Genomic DNA, 15,109 nt, shown 5'->3' with positions numbered 1-15,109 from the left:
TTAAATGCATAGATGCTTAGATCAGACAATAAAATCTGCCTACCATTAATATTATTATCTATCATATAATCATATATATAATTGGTATAAGTATATAGATAAGCAATGTATCTATTTCTGCATACTACAGTAATATTATTACACAGATTGGTCTCCCATGGATTGGAGAAGTTCTATTATTATTTGATGCTGGAGAGTCGGATTTGCTTCTTGTGAATTTATGATTCCTCTTGTTGTATTCAAAGATCTCTTATTGTTCGATGCTGTTCACACACCTTCTGGATCTGCTTATTCACTAATTGCCATGCTTAATTCTTAGTTGATGATCCTGAAGATGTATTGTTGAATGATTGCTGATGATGTTGTTGCAGTTCGACTGTCCCCGTAGGCCCCAATCTGCCTTTGTTATTGTCTTGATTGCTGATTGATTATTTCTGATTGGTGATGATTGACACTCATGTCTGCAAATGTATTAGGAATGATTGCCCATGCTGCTTGCATCTGCCATCTGTCCTTGTTCTTATAAACTTCTTCATGCTAAGAGGTCGTGTCTATTGGAAGGTTTCTCCCTTGAAGGGTGGTTTCTCATTCGATGCTTTAGCCATTGCCTAATTTGTTGACTTAACGAATTGTTTCGTGATCAATCCATAATCTTAATGGATCACACTTGACGCTTTACCTTAATACATGGTGTTGACAATTATTTTCTGAACCAAATGTATTCTATGTCCTTCCTCCGTGATAAATACCTTCAGGTTACTATGGTGAACTAGGACAGACAGAATGGATTGCATGGGATGCTAAATCATTAATCACTTTATTAATCCTTTGTCAATTGCTGTTAGGATCAAATCATAGGCGTTTGATGTATTTTCATTCTTCCGTTGGTTGTAATCATGTTACCACAATGAGGCAAAACAGGTATGAATCAGATCAGGGGCATGACAGTCTGCCCCGCTCAAGATTACTTGTCCTCAAGCAATGTCGGTTTTAATCTTATCAGCTAGGTGGTTTAGTCATTATGTCTGCAATCTGCTCCTTCATAAGATAATAATAACAAGGCAAACATCTTCAATATTGACCAATTATCAATTGTAATGGTGATGAACTTCAATTTGTTTGGTTTTGGCATAATAGACTAGATTCTTCATCATCCCAAGGATTACTTAATAATCATAAAAGAGTAAAGTCGGTGTAGTGGGGCCATGTTGAAGATAGACCGAGATCCATTCCAACCACATTGCCTCAGACCTTGTCTTGTCCTACATGCAAGGTTTAGATACCCACAAAACAACATACTTGAGAGAAAAATTAAATTGCTTCATACCTTGCACAAGTTTTCTTGATTTGTAGACCAACCTTCCATTGATATTGTGTAATGTCCTTTGTAAGTTTACAATTAATTAAATTGATTTTTATTAAATTGTCAAAAATAAATAAAATATTCAATGATGACTTAATATTAATTAATTAAATTAATTAAACAATAAAACAATATCATTTTAATGTCACTTTATTAGATATATTTCTCCAGCACGCTGGCCTATCTTCTAGATACTTCTTGAGATCTTTATAAGGGGGTTCTTGGTGATCTATTGGGTATGCTTAATGATTTGATAAATGTTTTATGATTTTTGGAGACAAAAGCCTTCAGGAATTGACAGAAGTGTTGGACAAAAACCTAGCTCTTCCAAGAGGTGGATTCGTGATGGAGTTCACAGCTAGGCCAAATTTTTGAAGTCTTCCTTCGAAGACAAATTTGCAGAAATAGGGATTTGCAAATACAGAGGTTCAATATTAACTTAAGATGGACTTCAGTTACCTTTAATAGTGGGATCTTTTATATGATTATCGAGGTGCTTGCCTGTCTGCTTGATCAAATAATAAATCTGATTTTGGTATGCTGCTTCATTATATTTCCAATTGTGAGGACTTTGAGAACAATTTCCTTGAAGGGAAATTATCGAGATTACCCCCACATTTATATCTTGATATTGAATGATATTGTGATGCAAAAATAAGGGCCAGCTTCCTTCTTGGCTAAATCACTACCTCTCACCTTTGACGCCAAGTTAGTGATTACTCTTAAAGTTGAGAGATATATATTAATTCTGAGTTTTGTTATACTGCCGATATTTGTAAAGGATAATACCAAGGTTGTGGGGCATAGTATTATTGGTGCAGCAAAATATTAATATTTCCTAAAGGCAGTTACACTAGTTTTTTGACTCAAGGAGGAGACTAAGCAGATCGCAGGGCTCACAACTGATTGGAGAGATAAGTAATCGAGCTAGCTAAGGGATTGAATAATAATTCTAACTTCAGGTCAGGCTTTGAGGAAGATATTCGATATAGCACACAGGTGCTCTTGGTCAGAAAGGCAACAATATCAGATCCTTCACTTCTGGGGTGGGAGGCAATATACACACTCAATTCAATAACAGCAGAGAGTTCTGGAAGCTGTGGTAGACCAGATGTATGTGTCCTTGCTTGGCAGTGTGTCTACGACACCTGCAAGTAAGTATGCGATAAGCCGGGAATAGGTCTAAGTTCAACTTCTGAACCAGTTCAATGTATGGGTTAACACAGTTCAAGAATATATGTGTGAATCTCTATCCTGTGATATAATAGGAAAATCAGATACTTTTCTGCAAAAGAAGTTGATTATCTTTGGCGTTTGTATTTTTGGTATTTCATTTTTAAGCTTGCACCAATTTAAAGAATCAACAAGTTATGGGTATGAGTCTATCTTATAAATTTTATGCAATCCAAGTGTCTTTAAAATCAGGGATCTCTCAGTTTTTAAAACCAGGTATCTCTTAGTTTTTAAAACCAGGTATCTTTCAATGGTATCAGAGCTGTGCATCCTGCCAGCCTAAGGGTGAGAGTCGAAGATGGAAAATACTATTGATGGTTTGGAAGATTGTTTTAAGATGATGAAAAAAATTGTGCAAATCAATCAGGAATATCAACAGAACTTAATCAAAGTGTTGCAACATCAGGACATGAGATGCCATATGGAAGAGGATTTGCTTAGTTGGGTTGAACATGTCGTTGGACTCCCTTTGTGATTCTCCCTTTCCAAATCCTACTATGGTTGATTATGGGAAATGAAATTATTGATGCTTGATTTCTAAAGTTCAACAAGCTGTTGCATGGTTTATCTAAATTGGTTAAGATGATTGTGGATATATATGCATTTATATTTCTTGTTCGGATCCCTAACCCTAATAGAAATAATGGGTCTTATGAATTATATTTCAAATATTGTCTAACATGGTTGCAAGACCTAAATCATGATTTATTTTGAATCTCGATAACAAGATTCTATTGGTAAAGATATAATTCTAACTATATTACACTCCTTATTTTAATTGAATTTGTGATTTTAGGGCAAATTCGAGGATCATCCCAAAAAGTGGACATTACAAATATTGTGCGAAAAGTAAACACAATTCTGATTTTCAAATAGTATGTGCATCATATCCTATTTAGGTTGTGCCATCCATAAATTGCCACACTTCCAACACTTGCACAACCCCCTAATACCTAGTGCCTCTTTTGTATTTTGGTTGCATTTGGAGAACCTTGATTTTTCCACAGGAAAGTGATTAGTTGCATCCTTCGATATGCCTTATTACAACAAAGTGGCTCAAATGATAGAATTATATATTGTGCCATGCACTGGACTTAACGTTTTAGTGTTGTACAATTGTCTTAAAGTGCTTATACCATCTTTGTTTGACCCTACACCACTTTTACAATAATTATTTTCTTGCACCCTTTGTTAGCTAATTTGTCCATCTTTCTTTGCAAATCCTTTGTTCCATCTATCAATGAATGGTCATGCATTCCTAGATAGTTCCTATTCGAAACCTCTATGCAACTCGCTATCATAATGTAGCCTCCAAAGGTACTCCCCTTGATACAATTTCCTTCACCAATGCGTGGAGCACAATTGATCCGATTCTTGGAGTTACTGATTCAACCCCACAAGCTATTATTAGCCTAATCTAATAAAAGAAAAAGAACTCCTAAGTTTAGCTTAAGTGAATAAAGTAATAAAGACCTAATTAGATAATTAATTAGGTGATATCTTTATTACTCTAACACCCCCCCTTAAAATTAACTTGGAGTGAAGCTAAAAAGTTGATGATGAATGCATGAATGCAAGAATGAATGGGTCTTGACAATAAGGTTTGATTAGGTACCCATGTACAAACCAATGCAATTGCTCAAAACTGGGGAAAAGGAGAAAACCACATGGGGAAAAACTCCTCTCCAAACGAGAGAAAAAAGACAAAATGAGTACACGTGACTAAGAATGGAGGACTCGATATGTCCCCCCCAAGGATTGATTTAGTCACATAAGTGTGATCAGTCAATTAAGCACAAAGTGGCTCACCAATAAAATATTATATTGAAGGATGTATTCAAGAAAAACAAATTAAACAAACAATCCTTCAAAAGCATTCCATTGTTCTCTATCTATAAGGATTTTCAAAGTTATGGTTTTGCTCTCAGATTATTGAGCACTTAACTTTCAGAATGACAACCTAAAGAATGAGTGCTATGATGAAATGATCTACATGCCGTGCAATTAAAGATCTTATATGATGATAACCATGCTACTAGAATTGATCTATAATAATGGAAATCTTATGCTTATGATAATGAAAATGCTAAGCTAACATGGATAATTGCTATGCTAATGAAACTACAGTGCTTCTAAAATGCTTGAGTGAGAGAGACTTGCATGGTTTGACAATGAAAGAACCTTGATAATGAGAACACAATGTGTTTAGCACCTTGATAATGAGCAAATGAGCCCTATTTATAGAAGAAATGAGCAATTGGATGGCTGAGATGGATTTGGCTTAGCAAGGGCTACGATTGCATGAGGAGGGCTTGTCCTCAATCCATGTTTGCAACTTCCACCAATGCCATGGTGACAAGTGGCATCATGAGGAGGCTTGAGAGGAGAGGGAAGGGGCATTAAATGCCTGAAGAGACATGATGGTTACCCTAGGTGGTTTGGTTAGGATTAGATTAATGGAAAAAACTTTTATCCAAGGGATAAATGAATTTGCAAGGGTTAAAGGGTTACCTTAGTCAAAGCATTAAATGCTTGAAGAGACTTGAGGGTTGGATGGATGGTTGAGTTAGAGAAAAAGTCTCTAACTAAGGGTCAAAAGGGGGTTAGCTGGGTCAAGGACCCATGTGGGTTAACTTGTTGAAGGGAGAAGGCCTTTAATGCTTTGTAAGAGCCTTAGATATTTTGAGAAGTGACTATTCACTAATCTCATAGTTAGGAATGTGCGAACACTTAGAAGAGGATTAGGCTAATTTAGAAGGGATTAGAAGAAATTAGAAGAAAGGTTAGTGTGCAAGTGGGCATTGTAGGAGAATGAAGTGGGTGAGGATAAATAGGATTTTAATTAAAATAAAATTCATTGATTTCAATTAAATGTGCAACTTGCATTGGATTTTAAATAAATATTTATTTATTTAAATGTGTGAGGGGGATTTAATTAAATGTGAAAGGGGGATTTAATTAAACAAATATGATTTATTTAGTTAATGGTTTGAATTTGATTAGGTGAATTAAATCAAATAAATTGAATAATTTATTTAATTAACAGTAGAAGGGTGTTGAGATGAATTAATTAAATATTGATTTAATTAATAGTTGAAAAAGGGGAAGGGATTAATTAAATGTGAATTTAATTGATATTTAGATGAATGATAATTAAACAAATATAAAATTCATTGAATTGGGTGGCCAGAAATAGGTGTCTACAAGGACCTAATTAGATAATTAATTAGGTGATATCCTTATTACTCTAACACCCCCCCTTAAAATTAACTTGTAGAGATTCTAAAAAGTTGATGATGAATGCATGAATGCATGAATGCAAGAATGAATGGGTCTTGACAATAAGGTTTGATTAGGTACCCATGTACAAATCAATGCAATCGCTCAAAACTGGGGAAAAGGATAAAACCACATGGGGAAAAACTCCTCTCCAAATGAGAGAAAAAAGACATAAAATGAGTACACGTGACTAAGAATGGAGGACGCAATATGTCCCCCCCCAAGGATTGATTTAGTCACATAAGTAAAATCAACATCCCCTCCATAGGAGAGAAAAGAAGAGACAATGTATCACCCCAATAGGAACAACTCCAATGCCAATGGTGAATGCTTGAAGATGAATTCTGATGATGATCTAAGAGTGGCATATTGTGTTCCCTTAGGAAGAAACAAATTCAATGGTCAATGTAGAAGCAACTCCATAAAAGGAGATGGGAGGAAAAGTCTCAAGATGTGTGCCATGGAGAACTGCACAATTGTCCACATTTAGAATCAAAGGATGCCAAACAAATGAAACAAATCCAAACAATTGTGAAGATACCGGTAGAACAAACTCATAAGCCACTGAAGATGAGATGACAAGAAAGTTGAAGTTGCCATCAAAGAGGAAGTGAATATCCTCAAGCATGTCCCCAATGCTGACAATGTGTCAATAAATAACCTTGCAATTTCTGGCAAGAAGTCATCACACAATGCTGAAGCTGGAAGGGAAGTATGATCTTGTTGAACTGAACCGATCTTTGAAGGAGGAGGAGGTGTAGGCTCAACATAAGTTTCAGGAACCAAGGTGGATGAGGGAAGCACACATAGGTTCAAGTGACCAAACCTCTCCTTAGATATCTGATCCACTCTAGATGCATGAGAGTGAGGACCAATCAATGGAACTGCAATCTCATTAGGAGCAAAATGAGAGAACTCATACAATTGAGATGCATGATCAATTGTCCCAACTGCAATAATCTCTATACCATGTAGGTCTTTGATAAGCATTGAATCGGGTGTAAACTCTATTCAACTTTGCTCACTATGAGTAATTTGGTAAGGATAGTGGAAGATAATGAAGGGACACAAAGTACATCTTGAAATGTGCAATCATCAGCCTCTATGGAACCCCTTCCAATAACACTCATATAAGTGCTATTACCCATCAAAATGTGTGGCAAAGTGCAAGGCTCGAATGAAGAGATCATACCTGTAGATGTGGCCATATGACAAGAGGTTCTTGAATCAAGAAGCCATTGATTGGATTGGAGATGTGTCGATGCAAAGAGTGTATGGCCCTCCATCTTTTCTTCTCTATGTGCCATAGAAGTTGACCTGGATTATGCAGGTACTGAAGTGGAAGAAGATTATGAACTAGATCAAGGTGGCCAGATGCTATTCTTCTGGAGGGTGCTTCGGCTCATCAATTTGCTTTGTATAACAACGATGCTCATCATGTCCTGTCGTAGTGCAATATTGACACTTTTCGTTTATCCTTAATAGAGAAGACCTCTTAGAAGAGGAAGAAGAATCCTAAGAATTTTGTGATTGTGGTACTTTGGCTTGCTCATGTAAATTGGAATCCTTGTGTTTATGTTTCTTGCCTTTGCCATTTGAAGCCTTTTGATCTCTGGTGCCTTGGGATGCAAGAAGAGCTTGTGATTTGGAAGACTGCAATCGACCCATCTGAACCAACTTCGTTTTCTCCCGAGTGAGGGATGAAGCAAAATCATCAAGTGAAGGCATGGTGAACTTGGTACCAAGTGCATCTCTAGTGGCATAGAAGGTAGACACAAAAACTGAACAGTCAAGATTAAGTTTGGCAAGGGTGGAGAGAATCAATTGAGAGTCCTCTTTTTGAATACGACACTACTGTAATTGTAATCTGAGAGACTTGAGTTTGGTAAAGAAGTCCTAGATGTTGTCAAAATCTATAGGATTCGAGCCGATAAATTCGGATTCAAGCCAATAAATTCATTCTCCAACTAAAATCCTCTTAAAGTATCCTACTTCTCAACTAAGGACTGCAATTGAGTCCAGATTTGATTGGGTATGGTGCAAGAGTCAACATGAAAGAGAAATTTGGAGACATAGACATGCATAATGTCCCAAAGGCCTCATTACACCTATTAAACCACTCTCTCTCCTCAATAGCACTTGTAGGTTCAAGTTCTGTACTTGTGGTCACTTTGTACAAACCCTGTTTCTTTAGATTAATCTCCATTTTTTTTCCAACTATAGTAACTAAATGGAGTGAGGGTGAGTAACAAGGTTTCAATCCATGATAAATGGTTGAAACAAAGTATAGAATTCAATTGATAAAGTCGTATAGACCCTTTCAAGGCAAAAAAATCCCTCCTTGATCAGATTTTAGATTTTTTTGGATGGTGTAAAAACGATCTGAGATCTGATTAAAATAACAAGTACATGATAAATATTCTTGGAAGTAGGCCTAAGATCTATGTAGAGGATGGAACCAGCTTTTCGATGTTGCAAGAACCACAAAAAACGGAGCTCAGATGTGTAAGAATGGCCTCGAAAGTGCAACAACTTGATCTGAGTTCAGTGTCTTGCAGAAAATCTCAGGAGAAAAATCTGGAAAAATTATTTCCAACATTGGATCGGGCTGGGAACTAGCTTTCCAACAATATCTCATTAGCAAAAAATGGAGATTGTTCATTTGAGGTATACCCAATTTACTGAAACTGCCCAATGTAGCCGGGGTCAGCCCCTGGTTGCCAATATGACCGCGATGGGGGCTTTGGGGTGCAGGTAGCACAAGAGAATATTGACCAGGTGTGGGTAGTGCATTGGTTGAGTGTTGGCAGAGTGTAGGTGGTGGTGTGGTAGTGGCAGGATTTAAATGGATGACTAGAAGAATATTTTGTGGGAATATTCTCAGAAATTGTTGACAAAAAAAATTGTACGATGTGACTGAAAGGTGATACAGGGGTCCGCGAAGTGATGTCAGTCGTCAGAAAGTTGTGCAAGTCTGCAACTTTAATCGCAACAGTACTTGCACAGCATAGTATGACATAAAACTATATGAATCCATATAGTTGTACAAAATTACAAATTTTGTGCTTCACAAAATGTGCCCACCTAAAAAATTGCCCAAAAATTGAAGTATCAAATTTTTGCCAAATGAAAGGTGATCCTATGTTTTTGGCCACTGTGGATACGATGGCAAGGTTTGTTTCGCCCCAAGATGCGCTGATTTTTTTCTCAGCTCCTTGTACTTGCTTCAAATCTTGTGCCATTAGAAAAAAGTCCAAAAAGTCAATTGCTCGGATTTTGATGAAACGAAAGTCGATTTGTAGGTTTTGGGCTGCTTTGAACACGATGGCAATGCTTGTTTGAGCCTAAAGCACATTAAAAATTTGCTCAAGGCTGGATCCCTGAGTATTTAAATAGGAACTTACAAATCTGGAGTTCTGATACCATGTTGGAGTTATTGATTCAAACCCACAAGCCCAACAATCACCTGCAAGCAAAACACCTATCACAAATTGGGATCAAGATAGATTTGCTTAACCACATGAGAAATTGTATTGATCACAAAAGATTGATTGATTACAATGAAAGAATGAATCCTTATATAAAGGATAATGCAAACTTAGATCTAAACACTAGAGGAAGATTAAATCAGCTTGTGCCAAGTGTCCACATCATAATGAATGAGACAACACAAGCTATTATTAGTCTAATCTATTTAAAGAAAAGCACTCCTAAGTTTAGCATAAATTGATAAATTAATAAGGACCTCATTAGATAATTAAGTTAGGTGATATCTAATTACTCAAACACTGGCTTTCCATAATTGTGAGGATATAATTATATTTTTTGTTTCATCTTTTATGCATATCAGAGACTTTTGTCCATTTTCTATGCTTAGTTGATAACTTTGGATTGGTGCATGACCATTAAAGCCCTTTCACATGTCATCCTTCAAATTCATTATTATGAGATAGTGCCCCCTAGTGCCATTCCCTTGCATTGTGCACATGAGATCTTCAATTGCAAAAATCTTATTTCCTTTGCTCCTGAATCGATTACAATAGTTATTCTCAATGAACATGATGGGCATTAGTTACTTTTGCTTTAATATACAACTATTTTCTCCATTGAGTACAATCTACATGCTTGAGCTTTCAAATTAGAAGTTTCTTTCTGAGCGAAGTGTGCATAACCAGAAATTACAACCAATCTGCAATCACAAATCTTTAGTTGCACGGGCATCTATAATTAGCTTTAGCTCAAATCTCAACATTTTTTATATGTAATTTTGTCCAAATGCAGCTATTTCAAAAATGAAAAATATATATCACACAATCAATGTACCACTTTCCATATTCTCCATGCATGTATATACAGATTTCCTAGGCTACCTTTACAGATTTGCCCATGTATGCCTTCAAACTATAACATCCACAAAAACTCAATTTGCCAAGCATTAGAAACTTCGAAACCAATAATTACTCATGTTGTGGCCAAAATTACGTTTTTTTTTCCATGTAAAACCTTAACATTCTTAACATCACTTGTCCTTGTCATATTGTGTAGAACTTGGAAAACCAATAGCTACAATTCACTCCCATAATAGAATGTTGATTGGGTTCTGTCACTAGAACCAAACATTAACCATTCCTTACATGCAAAGACTGATGGATAAGCACTTATGATCTCTAAGGTACAGGTAGAGATCTTCACCCCTTTGCTATGACCTACATATCACAATCTATAAGGTAACTTTAAGCTAGCGCATGCATAGATTGAACCAAAAGTACAGACACCTCTCTCTCTATATCTCTCTCTTCATGAATCAATGTATACATACTTATATCTCAATTGTCATCAGCATCTCATTTTTTGTATGATTACATATAGGGTATATATCGGTGCCTGCCCCCTTGTGCTGTCTAACCTATTTATAGAATCACAGTCAACTCCAATTATAGTGTGGGCTTGCTCATAGTGTAACTACAAGTTGCATGTATCGTAAAATACCAAAGTACGTTGTATCCCTAAATACAGTCTTTTCACTATCATCCCTATTTGTACGCTTGCATGTTAACAATACCATGCACTCTCTATCTGTAGCTGGCACTATTTGTGGTGCCTATATGAATAGTTTGTTGAAAAGTTTATCATTGATGTCACATGCAGCGATTACACATACAAAGGCAACAGTGATTAAAGAAAAGAAACAGTAAATTAGTGAACAGCAAATCCTAAGTCAGTGACTTTATATAGCAGTTAGCAACTTTGTATACCAATTCATCCTATGATATGTGAAGCAATCTTATCTATGGCTGACCTCAATGCTAGGAAAGTTACTTACAATGTGGCCGACTTCTTTAATTATTATGGCTGACTCCTAAATCAGGAAACAAACTGGTCTGGACCAACTTTTCTCATGAGCCAACTTCTAAATCAGAATATGATCATGTCATGGGCGATGAAGAATATATAATAAATCAAAGTCAAATGCTTTATGCTGGCCGACTAATACGTAGTTCAGTGCCGCCTTTGGATAATTAAATCTAGTTTTAAAACAATTTAATTTAAATTATAATGTTTGAAAGCTGACCATGTTTTAGTAAAGTTTGAAGGCCGACTATGATTAGAGATCATATTAAAGTTTGAATTGAAGTTATAAACTTATTTATTAGGCAAACTCCCTTAAGAATTTAAGTCGCTTCTCTTGGAGCAGCACTGAAGTTAAAAAGGTGCATATAAAATAGAAGTCGCCCCAGCAGTGCTGAAGTTAAAAAGGTGCATATAAAATAGAAGTCGCCCCCCTTTTTGAAGTAGTGTCTTTTTGAAGTTGCCCTCTATCAAATAGATATATAAAGAGATTGTGAAGTGAGATTGAGGTGTGTGTGATGAGTGAACAAAGCAATTATATCAAGCATATACACCAGGTCTAAGGAAGAGCAATATATGAAAAGATTATTTTGAAATTTTCAGATTTATGAGGGAATGATAAGAAGATCATTTGCAGACCTAATGAGCAAATTAAAGCAGATTTTCAAGTGGAGTTTGTGATCACTTTATGGCAGATTTATGATCAGACTTAAAAGCAGATTTGAGAAGGAAATTATAGAAGTTTAAAGAAGAGAGTTATAGCTCTTGTGAAGACAATTTTTGAATGAGGGTCTGGTGCCTCTTAAGTGAATGAGGGGTTGGTGCCTCTAGTGGGCAGGTGCTCACGAATTGAGTGAGGGTTTGGTGCCTCGAGTGGGAAACTTCTCACGAATTGAATGAGGGGTTGGTGCCTGTAGTAGATTAAGCCTATGGAATTTGTAAGAGATTATTATATAAGCAAGTAATATGCCGTGGTTTTCTCCCGTAAGGGTATCCACGTAAATATTATGTTATTGTGTTTTTCTCATGTGCATGATTGCTAAAATTAAGTAACTAATGCTATTGTAATTGATAAAGTTTGAATTGGTAAAAATTGTTATACTTATTCATTCCCCCCCACTCTCAGTGTAATCGTTTGCTCAAAATAGTTACATTATGGCACTGATAGGTTTATTGTGTTCGACTTTCTTTGGGTTTTGAGTGTTATCATCAGAACTGCACTTGTCTGATGTTCTCAGCTCTATGAATTATTTCAAGTGTTCCTCGTTTTCACACTAGATTTTTCAAAAGCAGTTTCCCGGACAAGGCTATTTATAGATTTATTCACCATTATCCAAGAAGAAAGACATTTTCTCATCTACACCACGCCTCTCCTAATCATAGTTTTATTCATAGATGCCTCAAATAACTTGTATACCTTTGATTGCTTCTTGTTGCCAACGAACATATACCGTTTACTCTTGGCATCTAATTTACTTTTGTTCTGCCCTTGTTAACATGCTTCCTTAGGTGTGATATTTTACAATGCCTTAACAAGGACCTTGGATAAGGATGTGAAGAACGGTATCCAGAATTTTCCCTTAGTACCAATATTTACCTTCTGGATATGCACCTTGTACCTAGTCATCTCTATAACCATACTCTTCCATTGTTATATAAATAATTCCATTTTTCTGTGGAGTGTGCAGATTAAGTACATTGTCTATGTATACAATTATCCTCAGGGAATTCCTTGAACTGATTGGAGGCAACTCCCGCCCATTATTCAACTTCATTGACTTGATAGGTCAATCCGCTTGCTTTTCAATCAGGGCTTTGAATGCTAGGAAATGAAAGAAACGCTCAGATTTCTTTAGCAAGAAGTATACCCACATGTTCCTGAAGAGTTCTCAACAATCATCAAGAAGCTTGGTTGTAGACACAATGGGCGTTTCCATTGGGCCACACAAATCAGCATGAGCCAGATCCAAGACTCTTTTGGCCTTTCATGCTTTACTGTTATCAATTGAGTGTTGACTCTGTTTTCCCATTTGGGACTATTAAACTTAGTACTGACAAATATCAATAGTTCAAGTGGTTATACCTTTCATGCCAAAGTATACTTCTGTATATAGGCCATAGGATGATTATCACTTAATGTCTCAAATCCTAAGATTAAGACACATGTCATAATCTTATGCAATCCTATGATTACCTTGGCCTATATAACCAAGGGGTTCCCTTTGTAATCTTATATTTTGTTTTATCAATCTATCATTTGCATCCTTTGATAGAATAGCATTACTCTGTCATAGCTGATCTTTCTTGCACTTTCATGAAGTTCCTAGATCTTGGGTGGCTACAATGTTCAGCCAACTCTTGCATGGTATAGACTGAGCATTCTATACTAAGTCTTACATTAGTTAGGTCCTTAAAACAATCTACCATTGTTAAGAATCAAGATCATTTAATCTTACATGTAGTTGATCGTGTCCCTAATTTAATGTATCTGCCAGTTTGAAGATTGTTTTCATTTTCTAAATCAGGGAAGAATATGTTTTTTAGCTGATTAGTTCCAAATGAACGAAGTTAAATATTAGTGTGTTTATGCAGCTTTATTATATATGTGCTTGTCCATTCTATATAGTCTAGATTTCTATTTGTTTTTCCTAATAATAATAGAATATGTCAATGCTCGAATTATTTGAATCAGGCATTGCTTTTGTCAAGTAACTTTATGATATGATCTTTTATGCATTTCATGCTGTCTAGATGAATTTGGCCAATATGATATCTGAATCATTTAAATGTGATATAATTTCTGTGCTAGTTGTAAATTAAAGTTTTATTTACTCAGGAAGCAGGGATAAATGGTGTCAACAGCAAATCCCATTTGAAACTAATGCTGCGATGGATGAAAGAGAGACAGAAATTGCACATGATATGCAATCATGTTGGCCGTAATAAGCAATTTCTGTATTCAACCTGGTTCACAAAACCTGAAAATACGATTGGTGATGCCAGCAAACAGGCTGCAGAAACAAAGATTAAAAGTGCTGCTGGCCAACAATCTGTGAAAAGCAAGATTAGCAGCTCTGCCAGCCAACAGGCTGCAAAAAGCAATATTAGGAGCCCTGCCATAAGACAAAAAGCGAAAATCAGATGAGTCTAGTTGCTTTGATCATATACTTTTATACATTGTACAGGTCATTTACTAGATGGTAGATGAAAGCAGTGTTGCTTCCATGAAAAATTTGTCATGAAATATGTTCAAATTGGGCATCTATATAGGGATGTCCTTTTATTTCGGATATAAATAGATCTACACAAGTCTCTGGAGATGTTTACTAATTAGTATTTACTTATGTGGACAAATTGGTTAGGAGTAATGATTTAAATTGGCTTTCTATTTCCAAATGAGAATACCTCTCAACTTTTTTAAGTTCCTAAATCCTAATGGTTAAATTTACATGGTTATGCGTGAGTTATTGTTAAAGCAACATATTATACAGTGCAACATGGATATCAACAAAATTCCTTTTTAGCAAGTCCGTAGTCATACAAGATTGAAATTAGAAGGGAAAAGGACGAATTCTCAACTGTATATTATATAAAGATCTCAAGAAATCATACTCCAGTCAAAACAAAAAAGAAAACATGGTTACCAACATGAATAATACAATACTGCTTAACTACCAATAGTACGGATTATACGTCAATGTCGTTCATTCCCCAAGAAAGATGTCAATCCCGTCAAACATTAAATAGACAAGGATAAAAATACTGATGTAGGGACAGCCCAATTTTATAAATTTTATTTGGAAGCACAAAGTTCCCCGAATAATTCCATTTTGAAGACAAATTGCTCTTGTAAATTGTTAAAAAATTGAAGATATCAAATCATTT

The 15,109-nt window shown here is 35.8% G+C and overlaps 1 protein-coding gene across 1 annotated transcript in view; it reads left to right on the top strand.

The window, feature by feature from the left end:
• LOC131057417 (uncharacterized) overlaps nt 1–14,648 on the top strand; it is a 33,757-nt gene extending 19,109 nt beyond the window's left edge. Inside the window, exon 2 of the mRNA XM_057991596.2 lies at nt 14,061–14,648. Within this exon, the coding sequence (XP_057847579.2) occupies nt 14,061–14,369 (309 nt within the window). The 3' untranslated portion in view covers nt 14,370–14,648. The remainder of the gene's footprint in view (nt 1–14,060) is intronic.
• The last annotated feature ends 461 nt before the right edge of the window (nt 14,649–15,109 follow it).

Source organism: Cryptomeria japonica, chromosome 5 (genome assembly GCF_030272615.1).
Source record: "Cryptomeria japonica chromosome 5, Sugi_1.0, whole genome shotgun sequence".
Taxonomy (NCBI): Eukaryota; Viridiplantae; Streptophyta; class Pinopsida; order Cupressales; family Cupressaceae; genus Cryptomeria; species Cryptomeria japonica.
Note: the sequence above shows the minus strand (reverse complement) of the source record. Positions and strands in the feature narration are given on the sequence as shown.